General features: G+C 42.4%; 1 protein-coding gene across 1 annotated transcript in view; it reads left to right on the top strand.

Moving 5' to 3' along the window:
* The first annotated feature begins 1551 nt into the window (after nucleotides 1-1551).
* LOC110906796 overlaps nucleotides 1552-21361 on the top strand; it is an 88058-nt gene continuing 68248 nt past the window's right edge. The window contains exon 1 of the mRNA XM_022151872.1: nucleotides 1552-1848. Coding sequence (XP_022007564.1) covers nucleotides 1552-1848 — 297 coding nt within the window. The remainder of the gene's footprint in view (nucleotides 1849-21361) is intronic.

Genomic DNA, 21361 nt, shown 5'->3' with positions numbered 1-21361 from the left:
AGCTGGGGTTTGGACCACGATCGAAAGATGTGGTGGATTAAAAGGAAGATTGGTCCGGTAGAATGCTACAAAAACCCAGCTCAGTTTCAGACATTTACAAAGGTGGATTTGACCATATTCGAATTCACCGTACGCTGATGATAAGTCTGGTGGAAGAGGATACTTGTTTTTCGAGAGACTTAAGAGAGAGGTTGCATGAGGGTTTCCTTTTATGCATACTGCGGAATCTATTGTGACACCTGCTCCAGGAGTAAGAGATCCTCGAACAAATAAAAGAATGAAGATTGTTTCATGGCCGTCCACTAACAAAGAGAAGACAATTCCGCTGGTAAAGAAGATTCCAAATGGTATTCTGAAGAGCATGCACTTCTGGGCGTACGATGAGACGTTAAGGCAGGCGTTAATCGTGTGTGATGATGATGTGATTTTCGTTTAACTGATCCAGTAGACCTGCTGAATTTGGATAGGGTGAATCTGGAGGCGCTAGCTCAAAATCAGATTAGATCTACGGAGAAATATGAAGACATTGCTAAAGTTTGGACTGCAGCTGTTACTGGAGTTCTACACATTAGCAAGAAAGGATTTGGTGGCTACAAAGATAAAATGGATGGCACTGGAGGCAGTGGAGGCAATTAGAGATTGAAGGACCTCTATGCTATAAACCTAGGGGAGATTATTGGAACCTGAAGTTTTATGCATAGAGGGTTACTAATAGTTCAGGGTTGATTATGTAACTTTTTTTTTAATTAGTGTTTTGGGTCGAGTCTAATGTATGGGTCGTAAGGGGTTTCGGTTGGGCTCAGGGGGTTTCAGCCCATAGTGTTAGTATATAATCAAACCTCATTCACTATTTTAAGGTTTATCAGTTTTTGGGAACTAAAGCAGCCAGCCGAAACCTGAAGCATTGTATTAGTCATCTTACGGTGAATGCAAGCTTTATTTTGATTGTTATTGATTTGGTTTATTATTCTCTTGAATCATCTTGTGTTAGGTTTCCGCACTAACACAAGATTAGTGTTTGATATCATTGAAAGATCCTTTACGGGACTTACAGCACCCTAGGCTAGTCCTAGTAAGTACCGCACCGAACAATGAGTCTCAGTAAGAGAATAGTGTAGGTAAGAAGCTAGTTGAGAGTAGACCTACCCCAGAGATTGATCATTCCCGTGTACTATATCCTGCATGCCTTAAGAATCAAAAATATGCTAAAGAATATGGATACTTTTTCGATCTGTTCAAACAACTTAAAATCAATCTTCCGTTCATCGAGGCCCTTCAGCATATGCCCAAATATGCTAAGTTCTTTAAAGATCATCTGAAATGAAAGGGTAAACTGGGGGAACATTCAAACATTACTTTGACTGCAGGATGTTTTGCGGTGTTTTTGAATAAACTACTGGAGAAACTGACAGATCCAAGAATTTTCACAATCTCGTGTGTGCTTGGTAGTGACACTCTGAAACACGCGTTGGCAGATTTAGTGCTAGCATCAATCTGATGCCATACTCTCTTTTTGAGAAGCTAGACCTAGGTGATCTGACCCTAACACCCATGACATTATCCCTTGCTGACCGATCAGTTAAATATCCAAGGGGCATTGTGGAGAACTTGTTGGTCAAAGTTGACAAATTTGTTTTCCTGGAGGATTTTGTGATCATTGATATAGAGGCTGACATCAATGTGCCTCTAATTTTGGGATGTCCGTTTTTACGTAACGCAAAGGCACTCATTGATGTCTTTGATGGGAAAACCACTCTTCGTGTAGGAGACAAGAATGTCATATTCGAATTCGTCAAATCTAGGAGACACCCGGGTGGTCAGGATGACTTTAGTGGTCCATGCGATTCAGTTTGTGATGTGCGTGAATGTGTTACATTTTTAGGTGTATATTTTAAGCCCTTTTTACACTTTTTAGCCAAGTTTTAAATTTATAAACACGATATTCACTAACACTAAACACACATATGGGCAAGTGCACCCATCGTGGACGTAGTATAGTGTTGGTAAGATACTGAGGTCGTCCAAGGACACAAGAGCTTTTAATACCGGTTTATCCTCAACGTCTAATCAAATCAAAAAAAAAAATTAGAAAAAGGTTTTTAAACTAGAAAAATGAAACTAACTAAAATGCTGAAAAGTAAAAATAAAAGTAAAACAGATAGACAAGATGAATCACTTGGATCCGACTCGTGTGTAGTGTAACCTTTGATTATTTTCGCACTTTTGCACTTGTTTAAGAGATTATCTTAGTTATTGTAGTAGGCCCCTCTTTTGATGGCGACGTTACCCTCAACCCAGTAGTTTGAGTCCGCAAGGATACAATCCTAAAGGGTCGGATTATTGAAAGATAATTAATTAAGTTATTAATGCATAATGTGGTAGGCCCCTCTTTTGAAGGCGACGTTACCCTCGGCTAAGTAGTCTGAGTCAGCAAGGATACAGTCCTAAGTAGCCGGGTTAAAGTTTTAATAGTAGTTTAACTTATGAGGGGGTCAAAGAGTTTGGACCCCCGCCATCCAATACCGTTGGGCATTGAAGGAGGTCCTACTAAATTTGACCCAGGTCCTTTGCAGGATCTATACACTGAACAATGGCAAGACTCTTACCAAACCGTTCCCTTAACCTCCGACCAGGTAGCCAACATACCTCCATATAGACCGTGGAGATATGAATGGTGAAAATCTTTTATTTTATATAGACAGTAAAATAATGCCAAGACACCACGGACAAACGATAAGGAAGAATCACCTTCAACATAAGAAACTAGTAATTAAAGTCATTAATACAAAACCAATTAAAAAGTGCGAAAGATTAAAAATAAAAAGTATTACACTAAACACTTGTCTTCACCAAGTGATGTAAGAGACTTAGGCAAACATGGCCTTCGATTGTCAAGAACTGTAGGATCGTGTTTCGACCCGAACGAGTCGTTCAGAGGAGTTTTCGTCAATTACAGGTGCGGAAAACAAGTAATCAACGTAGAAACAGCTAGCAAATCACTTTAAACACCTCATTGTATTGAATTTATGACAATTTACATCCAAATCTCGATCTGGCAGCACTTCGGTACGAGTTACAAGACTTTTCTTAATGTTTCGCTCATTGGACCTATATATAGTGCATAAGGTTTCGCTCCAACATACATGTCGTATGAGCAGAACCTTTAGCTGACATATAAGCGAAACGAATTGAAACCATATAAGCGAAACTACTTGGTTATGACCCTATGAGCGAAACCTTTCACTAACACACATACAATATCATATTTTCTCGTACAACATGCCCTAAACTAACAATCTAAGACTAAGACTCGATCCAAGACGAAGTTGACAGATGTAGGGCACCAACAAACTCACCCTCGGATGTTGACGGAGTCGTTCATCGAGTCTTTGACAATGTCGTGTCTTCACACCTTCAGTCTTGATCAGTCTCTGGGCTTATCTCTCTCTCTCTCTTCATCTCTTTTATCACCAACAAACTTCTTTTCTTAAATGTTGACATCTTTAAAGTTCCTCAGCTCCAACATGCACTCCCCCTCAAATATTTACTCTTCCTGCATAAAACTCTACCACAATCATAAGTTTTATAATAAACATTTAAGCATATAGACATCACTAATCTTTTTGAATTTTTCAAAAATTTATGCTAAAACACACCAAAAATCTTTTTGGATTTTAGAAAGATAATAACTGACACCACTTGTAAAACAAAAGAATGCAGAAATGAACTAATTACAAACAATATTTTTGTGAGTTTGTGCAAGAGGATCATATCAGTTTTGTGACAAATCACTAACACTGTTAAGCTTTAAACATTCTCAGTTCTAAACAATTTACCTAGATTGTCAGTATATTGGTCCACTTTAAATTTTCACACAAATTTCAATCGATTCGAGATACGATATTAATGTTTTAGAAACTTAAACTTAATTGTGTATCAGTCCACTCGAATATACTCCTGTATCCAGATCCCAATGTTCAGTCTTACAGGTGAGTATACCACAGCTGATATATGTAAAGGGGTTATGTGCGAGGGCCGTGAGAGCTCAGGTCGATACTTCCGTATACGCAGAGAGGTGACGGCTTCGACTTTAGGTGGGTCCCCTTTAGAGGAACTTTTGTTACAACAGCAAAGATTATCAATTTTATTATTTAATCAAATTGCTGAGGGCGAGCTTATATTTCAAAGCATTTTGCAGAAAGTATTATTCGAGGACTAGGTCAGTATTTCCATACAGCAGAAGTCCCGGAATAATACCCCAGATATCACTGAGTATAAAGACCTAGTATCTCAGAATACGGGACCTTTCAAACAAGATTTCAGGGGTTACCCATATATTCAAGAATAGTTACCCACGAATTAAGCAAAATTGAATTTAGGTTTATATCTCGTTTCAATTTACTAAATGTGCAAAAATCTATTGACACATCCGCAGTAAGATTGTTTATCACATTTTACACTTCATATCTTTAGCATGTTGTGATAGTCCACTGATGTACTATCATTTCCTCTTTTTCACAACAAAACTCATTTTTGATTTTTTATCATGTTTTTTGGCTTTTTCAAATTTTCTAATGTTTTTGGATTTTCTGAAATTTTTCCTACTCCCCCTAAAATGCAAACACATTAAAGAAATTTGAAAACTATCTAAGCTCTTGACCCACTAGAAACATGAAAGAAAAACAAACTATACAGAAATATGACAACCGATATCAAATCACATCAAAACGCCATTCATTTGGCATAAACAATCAGAACTCCCCCTATCAACAAACTATTTTCCCATTTAGATTTCAAAACACTTAAGTTTGTTTTAATCAAAATGGTTTTTCCGGAAAATAAGTTTGTTGGGATTGAACCCTATCAGAGGAACATATAATTAAAGCCAAAACTGGATCAGAGCAGTGGATCCAGAATAAGCAGATGATTACATACAAATCTCTCCCCTTGAAAGTGATTTCAACATCTGCTGACCTCCTATCTGGTGATCTTGCAAAATGCTGACCTACAACTGCTGCTCAAGTAAAGACCTGATGAAAGACTAAAGCCCTGCTGATTCAATCTACTGCTTTGAGTCAAGCTTTGCTGATCCGGACAAGTACTGCTAGGTTCACAGCAGTGGAAGGTTGCAGCAGCTGATCAATAGTCTGTCTTGTAATGTAATGTAATAGCAGTAGTTAACATAGCAGTGTTTGTTTAGATCAGAGGTTAGAGTTTGTTAGGAGGTTAGATGTCACTTTCATGGTGACGTCAGCTAAGATGCTCAGTGGTTTGCAAGTGCCTATAAATAGTTCAGTACTTTGTACTGTTCTATTAGCTCTTTTGCATCATCGTCTTCTTTGCACGAACAAATAACTGAGCTCTGGCTGTGGGGGAGTTTGCATTCATTCATCAATCATTGTAATCGTTATTGAAATAAATTCAATCTTCCGATTCATTGTGAAAAGATGTTTGATCAAAGTATTACTCTCGTTTGATTGTATGCAAAGTTTGTTTTCATCATAATTCCGCTGCACACTCATCCATTTTCATTTTAATTACAAACACAAAATACAATCAGAATCAAACTCAGATCCAACAATTGGTATCAGAGCCTGGACAGTCAAATTTGATTTAACAATCATTTTGACGTAAATAGTTCAGCTCATAACAGTTGATACTGATCGTTTGTTTGTTTGTTGAAAAACAGAGCAAGGATTAATCACCATTAAAGTTGATTTCTCAGTGTCTGTAAAACAACAAGAATGATGTCACAATCTCAGGATGATAAAAACAACATCGGCTCGCTTTTTAAACCACCTATGCTAAAAAGAAATGAGTACAACATCTGGCAGAGGAGGATGGGTCACATCCTCGCTCAACAAAGCACAGGTTGTTGGAGGTCTGTCGTCTTTGGTCCCCATGTTCCCACAGTGCCAAGCGCTGAAGATGCTAAAAAGTTCGTTCCAAAACCAGTTGAAAATTATACCGAAACCGACTATCAAAAGCTCGAACTAGATGCTAAAGCATTTAGCATCAATGAAATATATGCTGGACTGTTACACTGTAACAGTGCCAAACAGTTATGGGACGCGCTTAAGGAACAGTTTGGGGGAACCAAAGAAGTCATAGAAAACAATAGGGAAATCCTGAACCAACAGTATGAAACATTTTGTCATGTTAGAGGTGAATCACTGACGCAACAATTTGAGCGTTTCAGTTGTCTCATCAGTGAACTGAGGCTTGTTAATACCACTTTTACAAACTCAACTCAAAATAGCAGGTTCCTCAGGTCACTGCCAGAAAAATGGGACACCATAGCTTTTGTCACCCGAAATTCACCTGAGTTCAAGGATCTGACCTTGACCCAACTCCACGGTCGACTCCTGACCTACGAAAGGGAGTTGAACCAGAAAAGGAAGTTACAAGAGTCAGGAAAAGCCGTTGATGATTATACATTCGGTAACACTGCTCTTCTGGGTCAAGAAGAATCTGGGAGTAGTGCTAAGGATCAGGGTTATGATCACTTCATTGACATAACTGCTGGTGCAAATTTTAACAACCCTGATCCTCACTCTGCAAGTTTTGCATTCACTGCAAACGAAAACCAGATGTCAGACAATCTAAGCTTTGAACTCAATGATCTACAGCATTTTGATCCTACTGACTTAGAGGAAATGGACATCCTGCACCAACTGGCCTTGCTAATTGTTAGAACTAGCAAATTTTACAAAAGAACAGGGCGAAAATTCCCAGGTTTGCATGGGAATCTAAGGGTTGGGTTGGATAAATCGAAAATCAAGTGCTACAAGTGTAATAGGTTGGGACACTTCGCTAGGGAGTGTAGGAGTCAAACTACTGGTCCCATAATCACTCATCCTAGCTCAAATCCTAGACCTCAAAATCAAGGCACTATGCACTATACCCAATATGCCCCAGCAGCTCAAGTGAACACTGCTCACTATGCTGTTGCCCCTGTGCCAGCGCACTATGTCCAAACTACTGTTCCACAGATCCAATATGTTCAAACCCCTGTCCCCCAGGCACAAGTGCAGCCTGCACCTCAAACCACTGCTCCAGCAGCAGTACAACCAGATCAACAAAGTTTTTTCACTCAAGGGTTTGTTGACTGGAGCAGTATGCCTGAAGACCTTAGTGATGAAAATTTTGCACTCTATGCTTCCAATGATTCTTCTCATAATGAATTTTGTTTGATGGCATTATAGTCAATACAGGAGGGGGTTGAAACTGAAGAGGAACAACTGAGTATTGAAACAGTGGATGAGGTGACTGAAGCAGTGGTTACTGCTGTGGCTGGTGAACTATTGTTGGGAGAAAGTTCAGGTACCCTGATTGAACCACTGACAGACCCATTGTGACAACTCGAACTTTAGATTTGCTTAGATGTAACGTTATGTGCTTATGTGACATTTTGAGCTAATGAATGTTATGATGTTATGTGCCTTATGTGTACGTATGTTATGTGAATGTTACACGAACCCGAACCGCACATCATGACCCGAACCGCACAACACTACATTCGAGTGCACAAGCCCCATTGGGCCACACCTTGTATACGGATCCATTAGGCAGCCGAGTGGGCTCGGCCCACTCCCCACTCGCAAACACCAAAACCAAGAGTAAGGGTTTGATTTCATTGTTTTTGCAAAACACATAACACACACACAAACCCTACTTGCTCTCTATCTCTCTCGGCTTGCTTAGGACCCGACGGCAAAGATCTTTCCCTACTTGGATCATCCTTGTTCCTTCTCTTATTTCCGGTTAGTGATAAATGTTATTGTTTGTATGATTTTGTTTGTATGATGATGTTACCGGAGGTGTTACTTGATACCCGAGGGTTCTTGTTACTATGATTGTTTATGATGATTCATTTATAGTGTCTTGCTAAATCGGCTCTCATGTAGGATCACACAAACCGGGTTGTATGATAGAAGCCTAACGGTAATTTGTGATGTTGATTGTTAATCGGTTGCATGTATGTTTGACTATATGATGATTAGTTCGGATGTTGTTGGTTAAACCGGCTGTGGTATTATGATTTCAAAATTACATGGCATGTTACATGATAGTTAAATGATTCGGTCTAGGGTGGTAGGTTGGTCCGATTGTTGTTCTTGGTAATGAGTATGAACAGGTTGAATGTGATATGAAAACTGATTAATTTTTGTGTTTGATCTGAAATCCGAAACTGCCTAAGTTGTTTGCTAGAATCACGGAATGATTGTTGCGAATGATTATGGTAATCTGTTACAAAATTGATATCCGCACGATTGCGAGTCGGTACCTCCAGTTGCGACTCGAAACCTCATACCAACACAGCAGCACGAGCCGCAATCATGGTTGCGAGTCAGGTTGCGACTCGTAACCAGACCATGACGAGCCGAGACCATCCCTTGCGACTCGAAACCTCTCGTTGCGACTCGTAACCAGCTATTGCGACTCGAGATCGCCGGTTGCGACTCGAGACCAGTTATGCACGGACACTGTTTTGGGCCTACACTGTCACGAGCCCAATCTATTGGGCCAAATGATTGAACTTATGACTGTTATGTTATTGGACTGCTTTTCTGTTTGGGCTTGGACATTGGAACGCACAGAATGTACATGCTATGCTTTTGTCTGTTTACGTGCATACGTGTTTGCTATGATGCATACGTGATAGTAACGTGTTAACATATGTGATGCACACGTGTATTACCTTAGTCAAAACCTGACTTGTATAAACCGTGATAGGACGTGGTTGACCATTTACTTGCTACCTGTACTCTTTGTGTATCTGCCGAGCAAACCAAGGTGAGTTCACACAGCCAAGGCATGGGATTCCCGGGTTGGGAATTGGGTTGGATATGTTGATATTGAAAGAGTTACTCGTACTTACGCATTCACTAGACTATAGACCATCGTCCTCAGGTTAGTCAGGACACGTTACGTAAAGCCTACGTAACCCAGTATTTGCCATTTGTCTCCCGGGTCGGGAGGACACGTTACGTAAAGCCTACGTAACCCAATACCTTCTACTGTCTTCCGGGTCGGAAGGACACGCTGCGTAAAGCCTACGTAGCCCCCACGCGTACCACTGTCCTCGGGGAAGGGCACGTCACGTAAAGCCTACGTGACCCAGTACGTATCCCTGTTCTCGGTAAAGAAGAACACATGGTTGGAAGTTAGTCTAGTAAGTACCACTAATGAGAAGCCCTCATTAGTAAGGATAAACGTGGGAAGCCCCCACCGATAATATAAACACAAGGTTTGGGAAGCCCCCACCTTTAGTACACACTAGTATGGGAAGCCCCCACTAGTTATACTTATGCACTATGTTATGAACTTACCTTCTGTGAACTCGCTCAACTAGTTTGTTGACTATTTGCTGCATGCCTTGCAGGACCTTAGGTATACTTGGAGCTTGCACCAGAGGAGAAGCGGGTCGTTGTGGACAAGGACACGTGAATGCTTAATAAACACTTTTACATTCACACATTGATACTTATGTTTTGGGTTTTACATTTAATGCTTCCGCTACATATACAACGTTTGGTTTTGAACATCAGTCGTATCTACTATTTGTAATAAATGCTATGTTTGATATGATTGATGGCTTGATCCTGGTCATGTCACGCCTCCAAGCGGTGGTACTCCGCGTGTGGATTTTGGGGGTGTGATAGATTGGTATCAGAGCCATTGGTTATAGAGAACTTGGTTTTAATATGGGAAAACGATTTTATTAAAACCGGACTATAACCAGTACAGTGCTCTCAACGATCCACAACGACGCTTCGCTCCACGTGCAAGACTCGACATCCTAGGTAATAAGGTTTATGTTCATTGCCTGTTTGCTAGAACTGCTTAGAACTTTGCTCGTATTACGTTAAGATACACATGATACTATAGCATGAGAATCCCTACGTGCTTATACTTTTCTGTCATCGCCCCATTCGCGAACCATTCTTACCTATGCTACTTGTTACAATGAAGATCATGTCTGGACGAATCAACATGACACAAGCCCAGCTAGAGGCTCCCGTTCAAGCTCAAGTTGCTGCGGCAGTTGCAGCTGCTCAAGCTGGTAGTATATCCTGCAGTATAGGCACACACTAGGATCTTTGGATCCTACATTAACTCTCGTATTTAACTTCGTCCTATTCGTACACAATAGGTCAACACGCGCAGCAGCCTGTCTGCACATTCAAGAACTTCATGGACTGTCATCCAAATTCTTTCAGCGGCACCGAGGGGGCAGTGGGACTCCTCCATTGGTTTGAAAAGCTAGAATCAGTATTCGAAATGTGCGAGTGCCCTAAGGCTCGCAAGGTCAAGTTTGCTACCGGCACCTTGGAAGGAATCGCGCTAACCTGGTGGAACGCGCAAGTGCAAATTCTGGGGTTGGCAGCTGCTAACGCCACACCCTGGAACGATTTTAAGGAACTCATCAAGCGTGAGTATTGTACGCGTGAAGATATTCACAAGCTGGAAGACGAGCTGTATAACCTGAAAATGGTTGGATCAGAAATTGAAGCGTATACTAAACGGTCGAATGAGCTGGCCGTTCTGTGTCCAACTATGGTGGACCCTCCATACAAGCGCATTGAGATGTATCTCAAGGGATTGGCGCCAGAAATCCAGAGCCATGTTACCTCGGCTAACCTCGACAACATCCAGGAAATTCAGCGTCTCGCTCATCGTATCACCGACCAGGCAGTGGATCAGAATAAACTGCCTAAGCGTGTCAACGCTACTGCTACAGTCACTCTTTCAGCTACTCCTGCTACTACTAGCGAAAGCAAAAGAAAATGGGATGGAGATTCTAGTAAAGGTTCAGCATCTGTTCAGCCACAAGCTCAGCAGCAGAAGATTGACCACTATCAGAGTCCCAGTCAGCAATCCTCTGGTGGTCACAGACAGAGGAGATATCAGGGAAGTCAACCTAAGTGCTACAATTGCCACAGACATCACAATGGCCCGTGTAACAAGGGTCGTTGTCAAAGGTGTCTTAAGATGGGTCACGAGGCCAAAGACTGTAGGAGTCCACGGCTTGCGAATCAGAATCAGCAGCCTCAACAACCAGCTCCACAAAACCAGCAGCAGCAGCAGCAGCCACAGCGTGGAAACCGGGGATGTTTCCAGTGTGGGGCTGAAGGTCACTTCAAACGCGATTGCCCTCAGTTGAACCAGAACCGCAACAACAACAACAACCAGGGCAATGGGCATAACAACGGCGGAAACAACAACAACGGCAATGAAGCTCGTGGTCGTGCATTCGTACTAGGTCGAGGCGACGCAGTGAACGATCCCAATGTGGTTATGGGTAAGTTTATCCTCGACAACATTTACGTTACTGTTTTGTTTGATTCGGGTGCGGATACAAGCTATATGTCTGTGAAAATGTGTCAACTGCTAAAACGTGCACCAACACTTTTACCCACCAAACATGTAGTAGAGTTAGCTAACGGTAAAAGTCTAGAAGCCACGCACGTAGTTCAGGGTTGTAATCTTATCCTAGCTGGCCAAGCTTTCTCTATTGATCTCATTCCCATAGTTTTGGGTAGCTTCGACGTCGTGATTGGGATGGATTGGTTATCCCAACACCAGGCAGAAATTCTATGCAGTGAGAAGATTATTCGCATTCCTCGTTCTGGTCAAGAACCTCTCGAAGTACAAGGCGACAAGAGTGGTGCAGTGGTTGGCATCATCTCTTTCTTAAAGGCGCAGAAGTGCTTACGAAAGGGGCACATTGCCATTCTGGCACTAGTTACAGACGCATCAGCAAAAGAAAAGAAATTGGAGGATATTCCAATTGTACGTGATTACCCTCAGGTGTTTCCTGAAGACTTACCTGGATTACCGCCTCATCGTCAGGTCGAATTTCAGATCGAGCTCGCTCCAGGAGCAGCACCCATAGCTCGCGCACCATATCGTCTAGCTCCATCAGAATTGGAGGAACTGTCAAAGCAGCTACAAGAGCTCTTGGAAAAGGGCTTCATTCGTCCAAGCTCTTCGCCTTGGGGAGCTCCAGTGCTTTTCATGAAAAAGAAGGACGGTACGTTCAGAATGTGCATCGACTACCGTGAACTCAACAAGGTGACGGTGAAGAACCGTTATCCTCTTTCGCGCATCGACGACTTATTCGACCAGTTGCAAGGGTCGTGTTACTATTCGAAAATAGACTTAAGGTCAGGGTATCATCAGCTGAGAGTCCGGGATGAGGACGTCTCCAAGACAGCCTTCAGAACTCGTTACGGCCACTACGAGTTTCTTGTCATGCCCTTCGGGTTAACGAACGCGCCTGCTGTATTTATGGACCTTATGAACAGGGTGTGCAAACCCTATCTTGACAAGTTCGTCATAGTATTCATCGACGACATTCTGATTTACTCCAAGAGTCAGGAGGAACACGAGCAGCATATTCGTCTTATTTTGAAACTCCTTCGGAAGGAACAGCTATACACCAAGCTTTCTAAATGCGACTTCTGGCTTCGTGAAGTCCACTTTCTAGGCCATGTAGTGAACAAGGATGGGATTCATGTCGATCCATCCAAGGTAGATTCGATCAGAAACTGGCCTGCACCACGAACGCCAACGGAAATACGCCAATTTTTGGGTTTGGCAGGTTACTACAGACGGTTTATCAAGGATTTCTCAAGGATTGCTCAGCCGCTTACGCTACTGACACAGAAGGGTGTCACCTATCGCTGGGGAGAGCCCCAGGAGACTGCTTTTCAGCACCTAAAGGATAGACTTTGCAGTGCACCTATCCTCTCATTGCCAGAGGGCACAGATGACTTCGTGGTTTATTGTGATGCATCCATTCGGGGACTTGGATGTGTGTTAATGCAGCGCGACAAGGTTATTGCTTACGCTTCACGTCAACTCAAGATTCACGAACGAAACTACACGACGCACGATTTAGAGCTGGGAGCCGTTGTTTTCGCACTTAAGATATAGCGACACTACCTGTACGGTACCAGGTGCACGATTTACACCGATCACAGGAGTCTCGAGCATATCCTTAAGCAGAAGGATTTGAACATGCGTCAACGAAGATGGGTTGAACTACTGAACGATTACGAATGCGCCATCAAGTACCATCCAGGCAAGGCCAATGTTGTGGCTGACGCCCTTAGTCGAAAGGACACCTTACCGAAGCGCGTGCGAGCGCTACAGCTTATGATTCAGTCTACCCTTCCTGCACAGATACGGGATGCTCAGATAGAAGCACTGAAACCCGAAAACGTCAAGGCTGAAGCCTTACGCGGCTCACGACAACGAATGGAACAGAAGGCAGACGGCGCCTACTATGTAACGGGGCGTATTTGGGTCCCACATTATGGCGGTCTACGCGAACTTGTAATGGATGAAGCTCACAAGTCTCGCTACTCGGTACATCCAGGGTCGGACAAAATGTACCACGACATCAGCACTACTTATTGGTGGCCTAGTATGAAGGCCCACATTGCTACGTACGTTGGAAAATGCTTGACCTGTGCGAGGGTCAAGGTTGAATATCAGAAACCCGCTGGCCTACTTCAGCAGCCTAAGATACCTCAGTGGAAATGGGAAGAAATTTCCATGGATTTCGTTACAGGCCTACCTAGATCCCAGCGTGGGAATGATACCATATGGGTGATCGTGGACCGACTCACCAAGTCTGCACACTTCCTACCCATAAAGGAAACGGATAAGTTCTCCACTCTCGCAGACGTCTATCTTAAAGAAGTTGTTTCGAGGCACGGGGTGCCCACATCCATCATTTCGGATCACGATGCACGATTCACGTCAGAACTTTGGCAAGCAATGCACAAATCTTTCGGCTCACGATTAGAAATGAGCACAGCATATCATCCTCAGACGGATGGGCAGTCTGAGCGCACGATCCAAACTCTTGAAGACATGCTTCGGGCGTGCGTTATCGATTTCGGCAACGGCTGGGAAAAGGACCTCCCTTTGGTGGAGTTCTCGTATAATAATAGTTATCACACCAGCATACAAGCCGCTCCATTCGAGGCATTGTACGGGCGTAAATGCCGGTCACCTCTCTGTTGGGCAGAGGTGGGGGATAGTCAGATTACGGGTCCAGAGATTGTAGTGGACGCCACAGAAAAGATAGCACAGATACGACAATGCATGGCGGCAGCACGCGACCGTCAGAAAGCCTACGCGGACAAGCGTAGAAAGCCATTGGAATTTCAGGTCGGGGACCGGGTTTTATTAAAAGTTTCACCCTGGAAGGGTGTAGTTCGTTTTGGCAAACGAGGCAAACTGAATCCGCGATATGTCGGACCATTCGATATCATAGAAAAGATTGGCAAAGTAGCATACAAGCTAAACCTACCACCTGAACTCGGGGCAGTTCACAATGTCTTTCATGTGTCGAACTTAAAGAAGTGCCTATCAGATGAAACCCTCATCATTCCTTTTAAGGAACTCACTATCGACGAGCGGTTGCAGTTCGTCGAGGAACCAGTTGAAATCACGGACCGGGATGTGAAGGTCCTCAAATACAAGAGAATCCCTCTTGTTCGAGTTCGTTGGAACTCCACACGTGGCCCAGAGTACACCTGGGAACGCGAAGACAGGATGACAGAAAAGTACCCCCAGTTATTCGAAACCAATGCAACCACTACTGAGGCTGAAGCTACTACTTCGGAATTTCGGGACGAAATTCCAGATCAACGGGGGGAGGATGTGACACCCCAGGAAAATCAGTGAACGATTGAACTTACCTAGCTTCCTCAGTGAGTGCATTCCAAATTTCGGGACGAAATTTCCAATTAGTTGGGGATAATGTGACAACTCGAACTTTAGATTTGCTTAGATGTAACGTTATGTGCTTATGTGACATTTTGAGCTAATGAATGTTATGATGTTATGTGCCTTATGTGTACGTATGTTATGTGAATGTTACACGAACCCGAACCGCACATCATGACCCGAACCGCACAACACTACATTCGAGTGCACAAGCCCCATTGGGCCACACCTTGTATACGGATCCATTAGGCAGCCGAGTGGGCTCGGCCCACTCCCCACTCGCAAACACCAAAACCAAGAGTAGGGGTTTGATTTCATTGTTTTTGCAAAACACATAACACACACACAAACCCTACTTGCTCTCTATCTCTCTCGGCTTGCTTAGGACCCGACGGCAAAGATCTTTCCCTACTTGGATCATCCTTGTTCCTTCTCTTATTTCCGGTTAGTGATAAATGTTATTGTTTGTATGATTTTGTTTGTATGATGATGTTACCGGAGGTGTTACTTGATACCCGAGGGTTCTTGTTACTATGATTGTTTATGATGATTCATTTATAGTGTCTTGCTAAATCGGCTCTCATGTAGGATCACACAAACCGGGTTGTATGATAGAAGCCTAACGGTAATTTGTGATGTTGATTGTTAATCGGTTGCATGTATGTTTGACTATATGATGATTAGTTCGGATGTTGTTGGTTAAACCGGCTGTGGTATTATGATTTCGAAATTACATGGCATGTTACATGATAGTTAAATGATTCGGTCTAGGGTGGTAGGTTGGTCCGATTGTTGTTCTTGGTAATGAGTATGAACAGGTTGAATGTGATATGAAAACTGATTAATTTTTGTGTTTGATCTGAAATCCGAAACTGCCTAAGTTGTTTGCTAGAATCACGGAATGATTGTTGCGAATGATTATGGTAACCTGTTACAAAATTGATATCCGCACGATTGCGAGTCGGTACCTCCAGTTGCGACTCGAAACCTCATACCAACACAGCAGCACGAGCCGCAATCATGGTTGCGAGTCAGGTTGCGACTCGTAACCAGACCATGACGTGCCGAGACCATCCCTTGCGACTCGAAACCTCTCTTTGCGACTCGTAACCAGCTGTTGCGACTCGAGATCGCCGGTTGCGACTCGAGACCAGTTATGCACGGACACTGTTTTGGGCCTACACTGTCACGAGCCCAATCTATTGGGCCAAATGATTGAACTTATGACTGTTATGTTATTGGACTGCTTTTCTGTTTGGGCTTGGACATTGGAACGCACAGAATGTACATGCTATGCTTTTGTCTGTTTACGTGCATACGTGTTTGCTATGATGCATACGTGATAGTAACGTGTTAACATATGTGATGCACACGTGTATTACCTTAGTCAAAACCTGACTTGTATAAACCGTGATAGGACGTGGTTGACCATTTACTTGCTACCTGTACTCTTTGTTTATCTGCCGAGCAAACCAAGGTGAGTTCACACAGCCAAGGCATGGGATTCCCGGGTTGGGAATTGGGTTGGATATGTTGATATTGAAAGAGTTACTCGTACTTACGCATTCACTAGACTATAGACCATCGTCCTCAGGTTAGTCAGGACACGTTACGTAAAGCCTACGTAACCCAGTATTTGCCATTTGTCTCCCGGGTCGGGAGGACACGTTACGTAAAGCCTACGTAACCCAATACCTTCTACTGTCTTCCGGGTCGGAAGGACACGCTGCGTAAAGCCTACGTAGCCCCCACGCGTACCACTGTCCTCGGGGAAGGGCACGTCACGTAAAGCCTACGTGACCCAGTACGTATCCCTGTTCTCGGTAAAGAAGAACACATGGTTGGAAGTTAGTCTAGTAAGTACCACTAATGAGAAGCCCTCATTAGTAAGGATAAACGTGGGAAGCCCCCACCGATAATATAAACACAAGGTTTGGGAAGCCCCCACCTTTAGTACACACTAGTATGGGAAGCCCCCACTAGTTATACTTATGCACTATGTTATGAACTTACCTTCTGTGAACTCGCTCAACTAGTTTGTTGACTATTTGCTGCATGCCTTGCAGGACCTTAGGTATACTTGGAGCTTGCACCAGAGGAGAAGCGGGTCGTTGTGGACAAGGACACGTGAATGCTTAATAAACACTTTTACATTCACACATTGATACTTATGTTTTGGGTTTTACATTTAATGCTTCCGCTACATATACAACGTTTGGTTTTGAACATCAGTCGTATCTACTATTTGTAATAAATGCTATGTTTGATATGATTGATGGCTTGATCCTGGTCATGTCACGCCTCCAAGCGGTGGTACTCCGCGTGTGGATTTTGGGGGTGTGACACCCATGGTCCGAAGAGAACAAGGAAGAAAAGAAAGAAGAAAAAGCAGGTGAGAAAGAAGAAAGAGCTGAAGATGAAGAAAATCCTCAATGTGATTGCAATGATGGCTGCTGCCAAGGTATCACCTCAAGTTCTTGAAAAACTGTGTTCTGACAATTGCATTATTTCTTTTGCTAACATCAAAGAGGTGAACGAAAACCTTCGGGATAAAATCTTAACTGATGAAGTCAAATTTGAAAGATCTCTAAAAGAACTTAAAAACAAATTGGCTGAAAAAGAGAAGGAGATTAGCAGCATGAAAGAAAAGCAGAGCATAACCAAAACCCAACTCCAAACTATGGTAGAAAAATACCAAGTTTGCAAAAAGGAGTTAGAGTCCACCCAGATCACATGTGAGAGATGGGTGGAATCATGCAAAGGGTATGAGGTTATGCTTGAAAAACAGATAAAAAGCAATGTGAAATTTGGGGTTGGTTATAGAAAACATGATGATGAAAACACTGCTTTTGGAAAATCTGTTCCAACCACTGATGTAATCACTGAGTTCATCCCCACAAACAAGAATGGCCAAGAAGTAAAAATCACTGACAAACTTGGTAACAAAATCACACTTGACAGACCAATGGGATCCTCTACTTTTGAGGAGCTTAAAGATCATCAGTTTAAACCAAAATGGTCTGATGAGTGTGATATTCTTGAAAATTTCAAGCCAATGGACTTTACATCAACTGATGGTGTTAAAGCTCCAAAAGCTAAAGTCATACCTCTCAAGGACATCCCAGCAGTGGTTAAAACCTCTGCTGCAAAGGAGTCTGAAAAGAGAAAGAAGAAAGAAAAAATTGATAACTTGTTTTGTGAATTCTGTGAGAAAAGGAATCATCTAACAAAAGACTGTTTCCACTTAAAAGCTTATGATTTAAAAGAACAAGTGTCATTGTTTCAGCTGAAAGTTGCATTGTTTGTGGTAAAACAGACCACAAAACTCAAGCATGTGTGTATCTCAAAAACTTTGATGTGAAAAAGAATGAGTACATTGCTAAAATATCCTTGAGTCCATCATCATCATCATCATCTGTCAAATTCACCAAGAAACAACCACTGTTTGTACCAGTTCAAACAGCTGTCACAAAACAGCTGAACCAAATATCTGTAAAAGAGATGTTCAGGTTACTGATGCACCCCTGCCAATCAGTTCAGAAAAGGCAAGGAAAAACAGTCCTACCAAAGGATTCCACACGTTTATGAGGCCTACAAAAGGCCCTCTAAACCTTGAGTGAATAGGCATCCTTTTGGTTATCAGCAGGTGATTGGTCAAGACCCCCAACAGTGGTTAGCAAGAAACAGTACTAAAACTGTCCAAACCCCTGACCTAACCACTGTTCATCACTCTGCATCCATACCAGACACTGTTGAAACCCCATCCAAAGCCCTGTTGGCTTTGGAGCCCTTAATGAACTAATCCTTTTACTTCATGTGCAGGGAGCTTCTGCATGCTTTGATAGTCTTTGGTATGTAGATAGTGGAGGCTCCAGGCACATGACAGGATGTAAAGCCCTCCTCAAAGACTTTAAAATCCATGGAGGGGGTGATATATCCTTTGGGAATAATAGTAAAGGGAAAGTTCTGGGGTCTGGTACAGTGCAATCTGGAAATGTAAAATTTGAAAATGTCAATCTGATAGACAATCTAAAATTCAACCTTCTGAGTGTATCACAAATGAGTGACAAAGGATTTGGGTCATTCTTCACAAAAGATTGTTGTAGGATTGTTGGACCAGATATGGTCAAAAAGATTGAAGCAATAATCAAAACTGGTCAAACTAAACTTGTTGCTTAAAGAAGTGGCAATGTTTATGTTGTTGACATGTCAAAAGAGTGTCCCAGAGCTGATGCCTGTCTGTTCTCAGCTGCCTCTAACAAAGAGACAGAACTTTGGCACAGAAGGCTGGGGCACACAAATCTTAAGACAATCACTGAAATTTCAAAAACTGGTTTGGTGAGAGGCCTACCACAAAAATTGTTTTCATGTCCTGAACATTGCATTTCCTGTTTAAAAGGAAAACAGCATAAAAGTTCTTACAAGTCCATTGAAGAGTCCAAAACAACCCAGTGTTTGCAAATGCTACACATGGATTTGTTTGGCCTAGTTCAAGTCATGAGCCTCAAGAAGAAAAGATATTGTTTGGTTATTGTTGATGACTTTTCTAGGTTTACATGGACTTTCTTTTTACACTCAAAAGATGAGACTGCAGGCATTTTGCAAGACTTTGTGACACAGGTTGAAAAGCAATTTGACCTACCAGTGAAAAGCTTCAGGAGTGACAATGGCACAGAATTTAAAAATAAGGAGTTGGATGCTTTCTGTGTGAAGAAAGGGATTGTAAGGCAGTACAGCATCCCTAGAACACCAGAGCAAAATGGGGTTGTTGAAAGAAAGAACAAAACTTTGATTGAGGCTGCCAGAACTATGCTTGCAGATTCAGGTTTGCCATTAACTTTCTGGGCAGAGGCAGTAAACACTGCTTGCTATGTCCAGAATAGAGTTTTAATAAACCCCGGGCACAAAAAGACTGCTTATGAAATTCTGTATAAAATCAAACCACTGATCTCATATTTCAAGGTGTTTGGCTGCCCATGCTTTATTTTGAACTTAAAAGATTCCATTTCAAAATTTGCAGCCAAAATTAATTGTGGTTATCATCTGAGATACTCAACCACTGCCAAGGCATACAAAGTGTTCAATACACGGACCAAGGCAGTGGAGGAGACTTTGAATGTAAAGTTCAATGAACTTTCATCAATTAAAATCCCAGCAAATCCTGCAGATCTGATTGATCTTAAAAAATTTACTTTTGAAAATACTGCTGTCAAGACTAACAGTGCAGGTCCATCAGAGGATACAACACCAGACTATGGGTATGAAATCATCATCCCTCAAAGGTCTGCCACAAAGGGAAAAGCACCAGCTGTTCAAAACAGTTGTCAAAGCTCAACCACTTCTACTTCAACAGTTGTTGCCCAAAGTAGCCCATCCACCACTGCTTCCACATCCTCAAACACTGCTGACAAAAGTCCTCAAACAGTGGATAAAAGTCAGCAGTTGTCCACTTCATTACCTCCTATTCCACCACCTTTTGAAGCCACTGCTGGGTCATCAAAGTCACCAGCAGTGGTTAGCTCAGATGATACACATTTGCAGCCTTCACCAACAAATGCCATCATACCATACCAAGGAGATTTAATCTTCTTGAGATCTCATCCACCTGATCAAATCTTTGGCAACATCAATGAAGGGGTGCTCACAAGAAGCCAAACCCAAAACATTTGTCTTTTTGCTGGTTTTCTATCACTCCATCAGCCAGTCAAGTACCAAGAGGCACTGAAAGACAACAACTGGGTAGAAGCCATGCAAGAGGAGCTCCAACAGTTTAAAAGACAACAAGTATGGGAGCTTGTACCACTGCCAGAAGAGGTTAGTCCCATTGGCACAAAGTGGGTCTTCAAGAACAAAACTGATGAAAGGGGCATTGTTGTCAAGAATAAAGTCAGGCTTGTGGTTCAAGGTTACAGACAGGAAGAGGGGATTGATTATGATGAAACATTCGCCCCTGTTGCAAGATTGGAAGCCATTAGTCTGTTCCTGGCCTTTGCTGTCAACCACAACATGAATGTGTTTCAAATGGATATCAAAAGTGCTTTCCTCTATGGTACAATTCAAGAAGAGGTGTATGTATGTCAACCTCCAGGTTTTGAGGATCCATCTATCCTGATCATGTCTACAGGCTAAACAAAGCCTTGTATGGCCTGAAACAAGCACCAAGGGCCTGGTATGAAACTCTTTCCAATTTCCTACTCTCAAATGGTTTCAAAAGAGGTACCATTGATAAAACACTGTTTCTTAAATGGAGAGGGAAGGATTTAATGATTGTCCAAATTTATGTGGATGACATTATTTTTGGAAGCACATGTAACAAAATGTGTGAAGAGTTTAGAGAACTCATGACAGCTGAGTTTGAAATGAGTGCAATGGGTGAGCTGCAATGCTTTCTTGGTATCCAAGTACAGCAAATGCAAAATGGAACTTTCATTCATCAAAGCAAATATGCTAAAGAACTTTTGACCAAATTTGATATTAATGATTGTAAACCATGCAGCACACCCATGGCAACAAATAAGCTGGTCATGTCTGATGACAAGGATGAGCTGATTGACCAAACACTTTATAGAAGCATGATTGGGTCTTTATTGTACCTAACTACATCTAGACCAGA

This window comes from Helianthus annuus, chromosome 14 (genome assembly GCF_002127325.2).
Source record: "Helianthus annuus cultivar XRQ/B chromosome 14, HanXRQr2.0-SUNRISE, whole genome shotgun sequence".
In the NCBI taxonomy this organism is placed as follows: Eukaryota; Viridiplantae; Streptophyta; class Magnoliopsida; order Asterales; family Asteraceae; genus Helianthus; species Helianthus annuus.
This window is presented reverse-complemented; position numbering and strand designations above follow the sequence as displayed.